Raw genomic sequence first — 16922 nt, 5'->3', positions numbered from 1 at the left:
TGTCTCCCTATTTAGCTCATCTGACATACAAATATGACTTTAACTGCAATTCCCATCACGCACTTCGAGAAAAAGACGCTGTGACGTTACAAGCAAGCTTAGTGACACATGGGCCTTGTAGTTTAAATAATCGTTGCTGTTGTGTGAATAACATTCAGACATTCTATTGTTGTTCCCATAGTTCTTCATATGGCAAAAATCTCTTCTTAAATGTCTCTGATATGAAATTCTTTAAAAAATGTGACGTTTTATTTTGATTAAAAAGCTCAGAAACATTGCAAGCAACTATCATTCCCATATCGCCTAGAGACTCCGCGCATGCGTGGTGTACAGTGGCAGGCTGTGTGTGTGGAGTGTAGTCACGTGGAGACGGCGGAGTGAGTCCACCTCGGTTCTGTCCAAACAGAACGTGAGCTGTTAGCCGTCTGTCTGTTGGAGCGCCGCTTGGTGCTAAATTGATTCATGTTGTTTTGTTAGCCACCCGTCCCTTTAAACTAGACTATTTTATCGAAGAATGAGTGATAACGATGATATCGAAGTCGATAGTGACGTGAGTATGGCCACCTTTTGCTTTTCAACGATGTTATTTTGCTAACTGCCGATTTAGCCGAACTAGCTGCTCAGCTAGCGTTAGCTACAAATAAGCTGACTAGCTTTGCTTTTTTCAATATATTGTCGGGTTTCTAGTTAAATAATAACAAACACTAGCCTTTTCTTCATCAATATATTGCCAATCAGCTAAATTATTTTACTTTCTAGTGACTTCAGCGAAACAGTAAGATTTGCCGACCAATTATGGCTACAATTGTACTTTTTGTTCTGTTTCTTTGCAGGAAGACTCACCGAGATATCACTCTGTGGTGCGTAATGCTGGGGGGATTTGTCCACTGTCGAAAAAATGTTTCACTCATGTGGCAGACTTATATAATTGAACACATTTACCTAATTTTTCGGTATATTGGTAAGATTGTACAATGGGTGGTCGATATTACCTTAAAGAGAGTATGAAAGTACCGCTATCTCATAGGCTAACAAATTAATGTTTCAGATTAATGCTTGTGCACTGCAATTTTCCGTGTTTTGTACAGCACTGAACTGGTTAGTGGTGCGTCTTCAAAAGTGTAGCGATTGTTCCTCGGTGTACGCGTTAGTAGTGCATTGCAGGGTATCCCCATCCTGTGTACACGGCGACACATCTGTATTTAGACCAAAGCTTTATCCCGCTACAAAGGCTTTTGTTGCATGCTTGTTATTTTTTCGGCTTAATTTAGAGCTCTCAGCGCTTCGTGGCAGCAGGTTAGTCGCCGGAGTCGTTTCCCCGGTGGTTGACTTCACACCGCGGGGATTCCGCTCATGATCAGATTTGCAAATTACACATCTAGGTCATCTCAGCAAAGAGAGACGATTCGTATTTAGTTGTGCCTCAGTGACGAGGATGCAGGATAAAGGTACAGAAGCTGTTGCATGTGTCGAGGAGCCGCGCCTGCATCTCGGACAAGGCTTCGTGTCAGGAAGGGGTGCAGCGGGATGTTTTCCTGTATTGCAGCCAGTGATTAGGGCCATCTTCTCTCTACAGGCCACTAAAGGGCTGGCAGCCTAAATGAATGACGTATAGCTACATCGCATACCGGCGAGAAAAACACCCTGCACGATTTGGTTGCTGCATAAAACGACGCCTTACTTCCTGTCAGATGACGAGAATTAATGTGCAGGAATAGCATACAGCAAATAGCAGTATTAAACTGTAGAACGTGCATTAGTGTTAATGAGATTTTTTTTTAAAAGGGAGCATTTCTGTTTGTGCCCTCCTACAGACCTCAGATGAAATCTCTCTTAATCGCTTTGCATTTATGCTTAGAACAGATTTTTTTCTTCAGTTTGTTTTCATTAATTTAATTGTAATATCTGCCCATATACAAATAGGCCTGAGCAATTTGTAGATGTATGTAATTATAATTTTGCTATTTAGAAAAATTAAAACTCCAACCATGAATTGCCAATCTACAGTAAATGCGATGCAACTACACATAATCGCAAACCTCTTTACTGAACACACGTAACACAAGCCAGTCAGAGTAAACTTGCCTAATTTTTCATAAAAAATTGAGCATTTGAGCTAACAGTTGTGATGATGTTACATTAGTGGTATTTTTTTATTTATTTATTTTTGCATTATTCACATATTAATATAGGGCGGCACAGGGGAGTAGTGGTTTGCACTGTTGCCTTGCAGCTAAAAGGTCCCTGGTTCGTGTCCCGGCCTTCCTGGGGTCTTTCTGCATGGAGTTTGCATATTCCCCCTGTGCATGTGTGGGCTTTCTACTGTCACTCCGGCTTCCTCCCACAGTCCAAAAACATGCTAAGGTTAATTGATAATTCTTTCAGCGATTGTTTGTGTCTTTATGTAGCCCTGTGATAGAATGGAATAGGTTTATTGTCATCATACATGGCATGACGAAAATATAGATAGCTACCACTGGACTGTGCAACAGGCAGTAAGTAATAAAATATCACATTGAATAATAAAAATGAATATATACATATATAACAAACAATATTAAAAAAGACACCATGTGCAAACTAGTGACCTGTCTAGGGTGTCCCCTGCCTTCACCCTAACTCAGCTGGGATAGACTCTAATCTATCTGCGACCCTAATGACGATTAGGCAGTGTCTAGGTAATGGATGGATGGACATTAGTGTCATAATGGCATTTAAAAGTAGCCTTTTATGTGTAGACACAATTGCATAGTTGACACCTGTCTTCACTAGCTGTGTCATTCACACCCTGCACACACAACTCAGCTGATTTGCTTTTGTAGAGAGCGATTTATCGCTCCAATCTTTCTCTTATATAAATAGCACACACAGCCCGCTTCTTGATTTTTTCCAAAACAAATATGATATAGTTTCTGTCACAAAACCGTCTTTATTGAGGTGGAAATTTAACAAAAGTAGCCACGGAGAGCCAATAAACCAAGCAACAGCCATGATTTTTTTTGTGGTCTTGGCAATTTACAGTATCAGTGATGAGCTACAGCTAAGTACATTTAACACCAACAACAGTCATTAAAGTTGATAAAATGAGCAGCTGCAAGCTTTAACAGCTTGTTAGAACACTGTTCATTGTGTAAGGTTGAATTAAAAATGTGATGAGTGATTTTAGAGTTGAACTTTATTAAATCAGCTGTGCATACATTCATAGAAATAAAATCTTCCAGCATCAATGGTGGTTACAGTGTGGCAGACACCAAATAGGTTTCCAAACATAGATAGTGATATATGGTGGGTCTGTAGTTGGTAGGTCGTACAAGGTGAGATAAGAGGCTGACTGGCAGCGTGAAGTGGGTAGTAAGAAACATAGACTTAATGTATAGTTGCATTTAGGGCTGGGCGATATGGTCAAAAAATAAAATCTCGATTTTTTTTTTTTATATATAATTTTATTTATCTTTTTAGTCATCTTGGATGATTACGATTTTAATCGATTTTTGTTGTTTTTTTGCGGTCTGTTTGCTCTGGCTAGTGCTAGCCATGCCGCACTCCCATAGCTGCGAGCACTTTTCCCATTCTTTAGGATGCCTCTGCCGGAGGTGCTGAAAGAGGTTAGTTGTGCTGCTGCTCTTCGTTTTCACAGTACTTTTGCAAACCTTGCACATGACTGTAGTTTGCTCTGTGTCAGTCTTGTCAAAGCCGAACCACTTCCATATAATCCATGTAACACAAGGCCCTTTTCTCGCGACCAGCTCTTCGTCTGCTGTTGTGTCTGCCATGATGGGGGTGTGTGTTTTGGCGGAAGGAGATAAGAGGCGGAAGCAAACGCCAGTGCACGAGTCGTGAAAGGCAGAAGAATCTGTATTGTTATATATTTAAGCTCGCCTCGATTTTACGATTTGGCAAATTTTCAAATCGTCAGGTTTTAAAAAGGCGAATTATTCGAATTAATTCTATTTATCGCCCAGCCCTAGTTGCATTTTGTCATATTTTGGACATAATTCTTGACCTGAATGATTAGATTCACAGAAAATGTATCAGAAACAGATGTGATCATTGAAGCTGCTAAAGCAAAAACAAGAAATTCATGTTTCAATTCTTAAATCTGATATCTATTCATAAAAATTGAATATTTAAATGCTGATTGTTTGGTAGACATAGCTAGATATTTTGAGGATGCCACTTTTGGCTCTGAGTACATTTAAATATTTGCTGACATTTTGTACATGGATATATGTAACCTATTAGACCCTCCAGAAAAACGCAGGCAAAAATCATTGATTATGCGGGCTAAAATCCGTGATTATGCGAATAAATATGCAGGGTTTTTATGCCATTTTGTGTGGGGAAATTGCGGAAAGTTACAAAGTGAAATATGCAAAAATATGCATGATTCACATGCCGTCTGGCCGCGGAGGGATGTGTCCTCTAATCAGACACTGGGACTGCTGCGGGGTTACTGGACTGACAGCCTGTGCTTTGGGAGGGGGAGAAGCTCGCAGCAGCACCTGCTGCTTGTTGAGGACAGTAACTGCAGAATAATCTGAGTTTTCCTGTCAGTCTCCAAAAAAAGTCGCAGAAAAAGTCGCTAGATTTGCGACTAGTCGCTTTTGACAAAAAAAAGTCGCTAGGACGCTTTGGAAAGTCGCTAGATTTAGCGAGAAAGTCGCTTAGTTGGCAACACTGGCGCTGCGCTCCGCATCAGCTCGTGCTTCTAGTGTGAATGCGCGAACTGATGACGTCAGGCCGGGCGTCACATAAAAACTCACTCACAACTCCATTTATATTGGTTATAGCTTTCTCATTTTATGCGGAAATTGTGAAATCAAGCGGGACCTGCATATTTCTCTTTTTTCGTGGAAATGTGAGATTCTTGTGGGAATTATGCGCTGTTTTGCGGGGATTATGCGGCCTTTCGGGAAATAATTGACCCCCGCATAATCAGCGGCATTGTGATGATTAATGCGGGAATTCATGCGATCGCATAATCACGTTTTTCTGGAGGGTCTAATCTATTGACTAATCAACAGTGAAACCAGTTCTTGTTGCAGTTCTGCTCAAAAATGTTTTTCAGGAAGGATAAAGCATGCTCTTTAATGAAAACGTCATATTCTATTATGTTTTATTTTTTCACCAGTGGCCTTAGTTGCCTGCATCTGGGTAATCTGTGTTTTCACCGTTACTAGTGCAAGAAGATTTTCCACGTTCTCCACCAGCCTAACAGAAGTGTAAGCTTTCATGCAGAGAATTTGAGACGACCATCAGTCGCCTGGAAGCAGCAGCTAGCAGCTCTTCCACTCGGCACCTGGAGCTGTTATGTAATGTTTCATGGTTAGGTATGAATAGAATGGAAGGAGCAGCTCAGCTGGCACGTCCTGTTAGGCGGCCAGCTAAAGGTATCAGTTTTATGATGAACTGATATTGGTTGCACTCAGGTAATTGGACACCTGTTTCTGTGGAGCCTGATGTGCTTAATAACTCAGATAGCAAATACCATGCAGCTAAGAAGGCACCACAACATGTCTGAGCACATCTAGCTGTATTTATAGAAGCAGTTCAATATTAGTGCACCTTGACAGAGCAGTATACAGTAATTATCTGACATGATTTGTGCTGCTCAGTTTGTTCTTTATCTGTAAATGAGATGCTAATAAAATGGAAATGGAGTTAAATAGGGTTTGAACTTCCAAAGAATTGTTGAGTGAGACCTCTTGATTTTTTAATGTATTAAACATACTTAATTTCCCAAAAAACAGGCATGTCTGGTAATATCATCCGTTCAGCTGTTATCCAGTTTATTTTTGAGAAAAATAACAATGATTTACCGACTCCTTTAAAACAGTGGAGACCCTCAGTATCAATTTTAATATTGTAAGAATGAGCCAACATATTAAAGATATGTGCTAATTTACACCACACATCCAAGCATGGTTTAATATATATGTATATATTACTACAAAATGTCAAATTTTAATCATAATTAACATGCCTGTGCAGCAATGTCTAGTCAATAACCCTCACCTATTAAGTAATAATAATAATGCATTTTATGTGTTTAGCGCTTTTCAAAACAGTCAGACGTTTTACATATAAAATCAATATTAAAATAGAGGAACATCAGTTACAAAAGTAGAAAATGTATTTTTTGTTGTTGTTGGCTGAGATGGCCATTGTTTCGCAGAAAGAGGTCCAACTCTGTAAATATGTGACAAGCCCTGTAACGCTATTGCAGGGTTTTACTGAAAAAAAGAAATTTTGGAGTACCTTTGTAGAATCATTGGATTCAGGTTTATTACATGATTTCATCCAGAGAAGCTTATTTTGCATGATTAGTGATTTAGACAAGGGAAATTACCAAATGTAAAAATACATGTAGATAACTTCAAGTAACTAGTAACTATATGCTCATGTCCAGAGGGTGATGGAACACATTATTTGATCCTTTTAAAATACTGCTGATATTATGTACTTGTATGGAGTACTTATTTGGAGAAAGAAGTGTAATTTTGAGCTTGAACATTTCTTGAATGTGTGTTGCATGTCATCAGATTTACTTTATACAAACAAAAAATCAAAGTGAGTTATTGTTAAATGTAAAATCAAAATTAAATAGCTCAACAGGAGCAGAGTGTTTAGTTTATTTAATATGATAGGAATTACCCCTCTGTTGTATTGCAGTTGGACAGAAAAACTTTAAGCATGGGTACTTTCTGAACCCCTCTGTCTTGCAGTTAACATCATCCGTATGAGAACGGCCACCAGACTTGTAATTGCACACATCATCAACAGCAGTCGTGTGTTTGTTGTTGCCAGGGATAATGGAGGGAGTGGAGTCACACCTCTCCTCTCTGAGTGTGTGATACTGAGAGCACAGGGTCTTGGTCAATTTGCCTGTTCTGGATGGTCTGAGGCTCTTATGCAACAGCTGAGAGGAACAGGTGTCATCATGCCAGCCAGAGTAATCACAAGACACGCGTTGTGGGTAATATTACTACAATATTGGTTGCTATTACACAGTTTCAGTTCCATATGCATGACATTGGAGCTGTTTGTCAGACTCCTTGTTCGTCAGCATCTATTGTCTGACTACTAGACCAGTTCAGCAGGATATTTCTTCTGTATTTGTTACCTTAAGTAGTACTTGAGTCACACTTGACATGCCTTTCCTCCCACCAGACAGAAGCACTGGAAGCTTGTTTTAACTCGTGTGTTGTGTCACTTGTGGCCACTTGTGGCCACTTTTTTTGTTGTGAACAAAATGAGTCAGATGATACTAAGTCGCATGACATTTACCTTGTCTTCAGTCTCCCCGAGGCAATCTCATGACCACAAACATTCCATTTGATTGCTGATGTTTAAATCGTGTCTTTGTGTTGTTGGAGGTGTGTGGAGTGACATGATCGGTTGAGCTGTGCAGGCTCTGATTGGTTGTTGGGCTTAATGTCTCAGCCTGGAGACAGCATGGATTAGTTCAGAATCAGATTTGATTGGAGGCTGTGATGGTTTGGCCTAAAAACAGGTCGAACTACAGGCAGCAAACTGAGCTCCTGCCTGGAACTGGTCATGTGATAATGGCAGCCATCTTATGCCTTTACAGTGGAATCACAATGTGAATGTGTGATTGAAATTTGTAGCCTGTTACATGCCTGTTTCCAGCTGGTCTGAGTTAACTGAAGCTAGAAAAAGCAGGGATTGTGTTATCATGATGAAGCCAGTTATTTAAATGTGGAATTTGATCGTACAGAAGATTGAAAAGAAGAATTTGTCCCATTGCAGCAATGTCTTGTGATTAGAAGTGTGTTGTGGTGAAAGCACAGGGGAAATACTGAAGGAACTGCACATCATCTAATGTGATTCTTTTTCTTACAAACCTCAAATTGTAAGCTATAAATCAATAAATCTCCAATAATACCTTCATAAGTCTACGTTTCATGAGGCCTTTGTTGGTCTCCATGCTGTAGTCTGTAATCCTCAGCTAGGATCTGTTGTGATTGTTCGCCCATCTCTCAAATAAATGACTGCGGTGTCTTGACTTTGACCTGCTCATGAATGTGAACGGCCACGTCTGTGTGCTCCTGCAGAGAAGGAGGGACAGAAATGCACTTAGGGGGTCAGCATGGATCACAGTGGAGGGGAGTGGAAGAACAGGACGGGGCCAGACGGCAAATGGGCACATAATACCACAAATTCTGGACACAGCAACTGAACTCTACAGGAGTTCATTTTGTCCTTCTGTACTACGAAGCGAGTTAGACATAGTTGGGCTTTCTTTTGCTAAGCCAGCTTGACAGAAACTAAACTCTTAGTCATAATTAACGTATATCATGAAGGTAGTTTTCAATATTCTTTGTTAAATGAGGCTTTTTGATTAAGACTGTACGCGTTGACACAAAAGGGCCATTTAATGCATCATGTGATTCTTCTTCCGCACAAAATGAACCAATCGTGTGCAGCTGCTTCAGTCCACAGGTTGCTTCAGTAGAGAACATTTACCATCATACAAAATATATTGGATTAATATAATACCGGTACATTAAATTTCCCTTCTGGGATTAATAAAGTCATTGTATTGTATGATAGTAAAAAGAACTGTGTCTGCAAGTGATGCAAGACATGAATGCTGGTAGAAAACAGTTAAATGTGCGTAACGTATTTAATTTACCAGTACAGCCTCTTATTTCTTACTGACGGCTGTACAATAAAGCTATTACACTTTAAACTTCATACAGTACCACACAATATTGATGTGAAGTGCATTTAGATTGGACACTGTCCCATAACACAGGATATTGCTTTAATTTGTGGCCAAATTAAAGTGAAATTAATGTTACTGATTGAATATTTTCTGTAATGAATACTAATAAACTAATCAGTTGACCAGTTTGTGTTCTATCAGCTGCAGTTTAAAGGGGCTGAGCAGCAAACCAGGACCAAACGTAAAAACATATTTCTGTGATTTCTGCAACACCAACCAAATACATATCGGGTTCTCATGGCAACACAATGCATACAGTGCCATACTGTACCTCTACATTTTCATTCAGCGGTTTTAGTAATATATAGGAGAGCTGTATAGCTCAGTGATTAGCTCCCCTGACTTTGGCACAGGAGATTTGGTTCCCAGTCAGGGTGCAGTTGTCCAGTGAGGGCCCTTAGGCAAGGTCCTTAGTGCTACCCCGCCTACCTACAGTACCTTGTGTTGTATCTACTCTCAGATGTATGTTATTTTGGATTAAAGTTAAATGAAATTGTAAATATAGCTCAACATATTTGAAGTAGATGCAACATATTCTCTCAGATGAAAATCTGTATCGCTTATAAATAATCGTCAGGATACGATTTGGTTAAAGAGAGACACTTCTCACAGTCGATTTCAAGCAGAAACTCTGAACATAACCTACTTCAGACTAGGTTAGTTGCACAGCATGTGTTACCATGGAGATATATCCAGATAAAAAGAGAGCCATCGTCATGATGCTGAAAGCTCCGACTTTTGGCTCAACATACCTGCTAACACACTAACCTCACTTCCTAGTCCAGCCCTCAGAGGTGATTGGCTGACTGGTGACTGTGCATGAGTCAGTTGACTCGAGGGGATTATTTTTTGTCTTTTGTCTGCTAGGGACTTCATTTTTTTCAGTTTTGTTGTTATTTTGCTAATTAGCAGTTAAACATACCATTTATTTGTGATTGTTCTTTGTATTTTGAGGCATTTTCAAATTCTGGAATTTTCCATGATTGTAAGCTTGTATTGGACAGTAGAGAGACAACAGTAGATGTAGGATGTAAACCAAGGACGTTGCATTTCATGGGGAAAATTAAAAGCCCTGAATCTCAGGGACATTTTTTATAAATTGTATCAGATTATACAGTCTTGCTGCAGATACACACTTTGAGACTGCTTTGTGAAACAATGGTCTGTATTTATAGCTGAAATGGCTTGGTTTTAGTCTTATCAATGTTATAAAAGGGGTAGTTTTTCTGAATGAGACCAAAGTTTCACTTTGGGCTTTGAGATGACAGAATGTATGATTTTTTTTTTAAGTTGTTGATTGCCAGCCTTAAAAATACCCATACGTTTACTGAGAAGAGACAATAAAAAGTGATGTTTAGATTCCTCGTAGCTACTCCTTACAGCAGAAGACCTGATAGTGATCTCAAAACTTGAGTTTTAGCTTTCAAATTAAAATTCTGAGCGCTGATTTAGTATACTGTTTTTTTTTTGTTAACTTCAATGAAGAAGAATGGATGAGCTTGTGTCCATATTGAACAGGTAGAAAATAATCAGCAGGTATTATTTCAAAGCTTGAATGAGGATTAACAATTCTGTCTTTTGAAATAGTAAACTGAATATGTTTGGATTATTAGTCAGACAGAGCAGTTTGAAGATGTAAGCTTGGGCTGTATTTTTATATATTAAGCGATTAAATGAGTAAAATTAGCAGATCAATAAATAAGACAAAGCACTCAGAGTGCAGGACTCTACCAAGGATGCTCAGTTGCTGTGTGATCTTTAAAAAAATTCAATTTATAGTAGGATCGCAATCATCAGCAGGCAGCTGATGTAGCATTCACTTGTAGTCATAGTTACAGTGATGCCGTGCCACTATCTCACAATGATAAGGAAATTTTTAACAAATCCGTGGATCCAGAATAAAAGCCGCATCACTGCCACAATCTAGTCACTTGTTCGTTGTGTCACTTTTGACCTTTCCTGAAAATTTCATCCAAATCTGTTCGCCCGTTTTTGAGTAATGTTGCAAACAGACGGACAGACAAACCAACGGCGATCATCATATAACTTCAGTGCATTCCATTGCAGAGTAATAACAGAAAAAAAAGTTAGTTGAAGCCCTAACATGATGTTGTAAAATATTGAGTTTAAATACATCAAGATATCTATTGTCAGTTTAAATCGTGATCATTGCACAGAACTGAAAGCACAATGACAGTGATGTTCTAATTTTAAAGACAGAGTTGCACTTGGCAGCAGAGTGGTTTGTGTAGGTTTGACCAGGGACAGCTGTCCTCTACCCACACTGCTCTGCTGCTGGGCTGAAGGCCTTGTGACTCTTCTCATTGCAGGCAGACAAACGGGCACACCACAATGCGCTGGAGCGCAAGCGTAGGGACCACATCAAAGACAGCTTTCACAGCCTCCGGGACTCGGTACCCGCCCTGCAGGGAGAAAAGGTTGGTAAAGCTCAGCCTGTAAGTCCCCCGTCAAACAAATCTCATTCACTCATACAAGATACCTTTGAACTGCATTTTGCCATGATTTTTGCTAATATGAAGTCTAACATTTCCAATCTGTTACATGTGAGTTCTACTGTTAAGAATTTGAAGCTATGAAGGCATTTCTACCATGATGTCATTTTAATGATTTCTTGTGAATATTCAGAGATGCAGATGTCTTGACAGTTTTATGTGTGGAGGGAAATAGTTGAAGTTTCTGGGAGGAGGGCAAATGGTGGAGGAGTGCAGATTGGCAGCAGCAATGCAGTGATGTAGTCTAAATACTTGGAGCAGCGTCAGGAAGTTATTATGAGGAAATTTTGTTGCTCTCTTCCTGTTTTGACATCAGTGACACTGAGAACATTTGGAATGGGTTCAGTAACTGGGCACAGGATTTTATTTTCCCCAAAAAGACTAGTTGAAGAATGCCACAGAGCAGGAAGGATGGGTCTGTAGAGACGAAGTGAGGAATATTTGTTGATAATTTTGAAATATAAGGACGTGTTGACTTAGATCTGTCTCAGTCTTCAGTTTCCACTTCTCTCCCAGGACCATGCTGCTGTTGCAGCATTGTCTCAGGGCCAGAATACTGTATTGTTTCTTGTAAGATGAACAGTGTAGAAACAGTGAGTGTTATGGCTTGGTATTAAATCTTCTACTTCTTTTTAGCTGAGACTTGAGTGTGTCTAAAACGCAGAGTATCAAAGACTGCAAAATAACAAAACCTGGAGTGTGTTTTTTGTTCCAGTTCCTGATCTACATCAAAATTTTGCAGATTTTTAGAGTCCTCAAACTGTTGTTGCATTTAAAGGAACTACACTATTTTGCTATCCTAGCCGCGCTAGACAACCCACGGCAACGAATTTAATTCTCTGCCAGGGAGGGTCTAGTTACCCTCCATAAGGCTCAAGGCTGGATTCTCCTAAAACTGGCCGGACCAATCACCATGAAGTGTAGAGTCAGAAGGCGGGCGTAACGAAGTGACGACAGAGGCGTGACGATTCTGACAGAAACAACCAGCGCACAATAAACAGTTATCTTTCGACTAGGCTTTGGCCACAGCCCTTAAAGATTTGAAGCTAAAATTCAACTTGAAAGATAAACAAAGGACGGCACTTAAGTGTTTCATTGAGAAGAAAGACGTATTTGGACTTATGCCGACGGGATATGGCAAATCCTTAATATACCAGTTGGCTCCGCGGCTCCGCTGGTTGGGAAGCTAATGGGACTTAGCCACAATCCGCCGGTGCTCTCGGAACTACGTCAGCCTATTCGTTGCGTTGATTGGTTGTATACCTACCCAATTGCTGCAGAGGGATTTGATAGACAACCTTTTAGCCCGCCTCCCTCCCTGCCGAGCTTCCCTAGACCCTTGTGCCGTCAGAAACATGGGTGTAGCATGGCTAGGCTACTATTTTGCTACTTTTTGACAGCTTTTGTTCATTTAAACGTGAGTTTTTGGAATATGGTTATGTATTTCCACATAAGGTAGCAAAAAGTACTGTTTTGCAGAAAATGGTTGACCATGATGGTGTGCCACCTAGATGAAAGATTAGACAGCAGGCACATACATTATATGTGAAATAGATTAGAAAATTATTAGAAATCGTTTTGATTATCAATTGTTTGAGATGCTTTTAAATAAAATTCACTTCATAGTGGCACTGGCTCTGTTTTTCTCAGTGTTGGGAAATGTTAATAACATGTGGGAGCTTTGCATTGTTTATTTGTTGTTAGTTTGCATTTATTTTAAATAATCTGCTGATACTCAGCCACATTGAGAACAAATCAGTCAACGAGGGCCTTCACCCAATAACTCATGGACCCAAGACAAGCATGATAGAAAGGAACAATAATTGAGAGATGCAGGTTGTCAAAAAAAGTGTTTTTCGTTCTTCTGAAGGCTGCTGCTGTACTTTTGTCTGAGGAGAGGACTGTGACAGTAACGTGTCAAGGTTATGATTGGCCTGTGGATGTCAGACTGGAGCACTAGCAGAATTTAAAAGGTTAACAGGAGGCAAGCTGTGTAGAAACACCCAGCACTGTCCTAGATTCCTCCTGCAGTGGTTTCAGTCTGCAGCGTGTTGGCGTCTGTGCCAGTGTGTGTAGCATCATGACAGGAGCAGAAATGTTTGTGTTAGAAATGTGATAAGGACTCTGTATACTTGCGTCATTGCTTCAATTTTTGCATGTGTCACTAACAGCAGTCTACCAAACAGGCGTCTCGAGCTCAAATCCTAGACAAAGCCACAGAGTACATCCAGTACATGAGACGAAAAAATCACACACACCAGCAGGACATCGATGACCTAAAGAGGCAGAACGCACTACTTGAGCAACAAGGTAACAGCAACTGTGGATTTAAGGTTTAACCTCTGTCAGTTTAGTATTCAGGCTGTGGAAACTCAACTTAAGTTGGATCATTAGCAAGGATTGAATCATATTTTCCTGCTGTTAATTGCAGCAACTCTAGCAGTTACGTTGAACAAATCCGCTTTGACCTGCAGCAGCTAGAGAGGAGAGCATGAGAGAAAGATGAAAGAATCCATTCTTCGTTACCACATTTGATCATATTAAAACAATTTAGAAAAACTGGAATCGATTATTTTCCACATGCCCACAGTTGTTACCAATACTGGAAAAAAATGTTAACCCTTTAACACCCAAGGGTCATACAGGCCCCCTGGATTTCTTTTGTTTGGGCTGTAAGAGTCAAAAATCATACTATGAGTTTTTATCCTTTGTCAGAACAACCTAAAATATCTGGCAATATCCGACAAGCTATGTGTTCAGACAATGTAACAATAGTTTAAAATGGGGGAAAAAAACTAATATTGACTTTAATTGGGAACAGGAGTTGAACATGAACAAAATATTAGACAAAAATATATAATATGAGCTATAATAAATATTTACAAAAAGTTTTAATTTATAATACTTGTAAAATGGGAGTAGTGCCGCTCCCGTGAGATTTTGTGATGGACGTCATTGCACGTGGTTCCACACTGTAATACCCCGTATAGTGCATCTTCTCTCAGGAACCGTTTGAATTTTCTCTCTAGCGCAAATGGTTGAGGAGTTACGGAAATTTAGGCCTTGTCCACACGTAGCCGGGTAAATCATAAAACGCATACATTTTTTCTACGATTCGGCCTGTCACCCACACGTAAACACAGTTTTTTGATTTTATAAACAGAGGTTTGGAAAACTCTGGCCAAAGTGGAGATTTGGGAAAAACCCCGGGTATGCGTTTACGTGTGGACAGAAATAAGCGGAGTTTTAGGAGTGCAAACGTCACTGCCTGCGACAAAACTGCTTTGACACGAGACGGAAGCTTCTTCTGATTGGATAAGCTCGATATATATTTACATTTATTTGGTTACATGTGGATGGAGATTTTTGTAGAAAACATGGACATGTGGCCGCAGATTTTTTTCTAAACGGAGGGGGGCGGATATTCGGTTTTAAAAATACCCGACTACGTGTGGACATGATGTAAATGCATCGCTACACTGCAGTCAATTTCTTATTAATGGTGTACAACTGTGCTGTAAAGCAGCGGTGAATGAAAGTAACTTGTATGAAATGAAACTAAATGTTGACAGATCACTACATTTGAAAGACTAAACATATATAATACATCTACAACTCTAATGAAACAGACACATGCTCCAAGCAATATCAACCCAAAGAAAATGTTTAAAGTTCTCTAAGAGTAAAGTCTCTAAGAACCACTGGTTTTGGGTTACAGTTTACACCACTTCTTGTGTATTTACTTCCATCGCTCTGTTCCTGTCCTACTCTCATTTCTTCTATTATGTCTCTTCTTATGTCTGTGTCCATGCAGTCCGTGCTCTGGAGAAGGTGAAGGGTTCGGCCCAGCTACAGGCCAGCTACTCATCGTCTGACAGCAGCCTGTACACCAACCCCAAAGGCAGCGCCGTGTCGGCATTTGATGGAGGCTCTGACTCGAGCTCAGAGTCAGAGGCAGAGGAGCCGCCCAACAGGAAGAAATTGCGCGTGGAGGCCAGCTAGACAGCCAAGCGGCTAAAACCTGGCTACGACCGAGGTGGCAGGGTACAAGGGAGGGTGAGAGGAAACGCAGCCTTCAAAGCTCTCAAGGCTCATCGACCCCTCCCCCCTCCTGCCAACAACACCCCCAGCCTCCCTCACTGTTCTCGTCATTCTCTCTCTCTCCTCCATCTCTGGGTGGGTTCGCACTGGAGACTCATGACTCCTCAAATCTCCTCACACCGCCACCACAACCGTCTGTCCAGCCAGCCTCCATCAGCAGGAGAGAGGAAACAAGCAGGGCGGAAGACGACCGCTTCAGTCCATCTAGAGAGCTTCAGGTTTTTTCCCCCTTTCCCATCCCCTCATTTCTTGATTCATTTTTGGTTTTCCGTCATTGGTATCCCCTCGCCACATCAACAGTCCAAAACCCAGAAAGAGGCAGCTTGGCTACTTAAGGACTTGATGCTTTTTTTGTACCCTCAATTAAGCCCCTCCTCCTCCCCAGGTTGTTTTTTTGGGGAGGAAGGGTGAGCCAGGTGTACTTCCAAGCACTGCTATATTCTATTTTTTTTGTTTAATTTTGTTATTCGTGATAAAAACCTGTTTAGAATTTACACACACACACACACCTAGATGAATCGTCCTGGAAAGTTAACCTTTTTAAAAAAAAATTAAAAACGAAACATTTGTAGATTACTTTTTTCCCACTAAAGAATGTGAAGATGCTTTGAGCAGATGTTAAAGTGATACCCACCTCAGGCCCACTGGATTGCAGATGTTTTCTGCCTGACACATTTGTTAACACAAGATTATGAAAAGAAAACTCCTTTGTTGACATTGATGTTTTTCAAGGAGAATATTCCTGAACTTATATCGTATGTTGTCCTTTAGCTTGAAGTAGTGAATGACTTTAGGTGGCTGAATTCGTAAGGCATCTCGTTTTACATATAAAAAATGCGTTGATTGGATGTTTTCAAGTTCAAAAATATGTCATGCATTTTGTAGTAACCACACAAGTCATGGGAAAATGCCAGTTTGTCACGTGTAGTTTTCTTTAAGGGTATGAAATAGGTATTGAATGTCAAAAGGTAGCTCCCATCTTTTGCAGTACAAGGAAGCGAAATCAGTCCCTGTCGATGTGTTGTGCTTTACACAGTTAAAATCGATGTTTCTGAATCCCCCAAGGAAAACAAAGGAAGCATTTTGTGTGTCTAGGAAATGTGTGTGTATGTATATTGTTTCCATTTTATTTCTATCTAGGAGGATATAATTAGTGTAGTAGGTCTTTGTTTGTCCAGTTCCATTCCATGGAAATTACAAGTATGTTGTACATACTGCCAACAATTGTCTTGCAAGTTGAGGCCTACCTTTACTATGAGACTATAAAATAAACTATTTTATCCTTTAACAGACTTTCTGTGGTTACTGAGCTGTCACAGCAAGGCGTTAGGAAATATCAGCATGATCAGGAGTGTTTTTGGAAAGCATCTGCTGTAAGTTTATTGATGGGTTCCCCCTTTAACGTCCATACAGAACAGCTTCAAGGACTCAAGCATAACTTCAGGTTTTTGTGGTTTGTAGTGATTGCTGGCAGGCGTTTAGAATACAGACTGCTTATGTAATAATTCCCCAGTATATGATGACTGTACTTTTTTTAACCATGTGTGCAGGAGAGAAAA

At 40.2% G+C, this 16922-nt stretch overlaps 1 protein-coding gene across 8 annotated transcripts; it reads left to right on the top strand.

Annotated features, from left to right (window-relative positions):
* The first annotated feature begins 346 nt into the window (after positions 1-346).
* Positions 347-16651, top strand: max (myc associated factor X). 8 transcript variants are annotated; one of them, XM_022204317.2, is made up of 5 exons: positions 347-550; positions 834-860; positions 11080-11205; positions 13449-13572; positions 15077-16651. In XM_022204317.2, exons 1-5 carry the CDS (start codon positions 515-517, stop codon positions 15262-15264), a joined length of 501 nt encoding a protein of 166 aa, XP_022060009.1. In that variant the 5' UTR covers positions 347-514; the 3' UTR covers positions 15265-16651. The 8 variants fall into 8 exon arrangements, with proteins under 8 accessions (XP_022060009.1, XP_022060008.1, XP_051816904.1 ...); XM_022204316.2 differs by having other exon boundaries at positions 13434-13572; XM_022204320.2 differs by having other exon boundaries at positions 348-550; positions 11080-11187.
* Positions 16652-16922: the final 271 nt, after the last annotated feature.

This window comes from Acanthochromis polyacanthus, chromosome 16 (assembly GCF_021347895.1).
Source record: "Acanthochromis polyacanthus isolate Apoly-LR-REF ecotype Palm Island chromosome 16, KAUST_Apoly_ChrSc, whole genome shotgun sequence".
NCBI classification, from domain to species: Eukaryota; Metazoa; Chordata; class Actinopteri; family Pomacentridae; genus Acanthochromis; species Acanthochromis polyacanthus.
The sequence above is the reverse complement of the archived record's forward strand: the minus strand, read 5'-3'. Positions and strand labels throughout refer to the sequence as shown.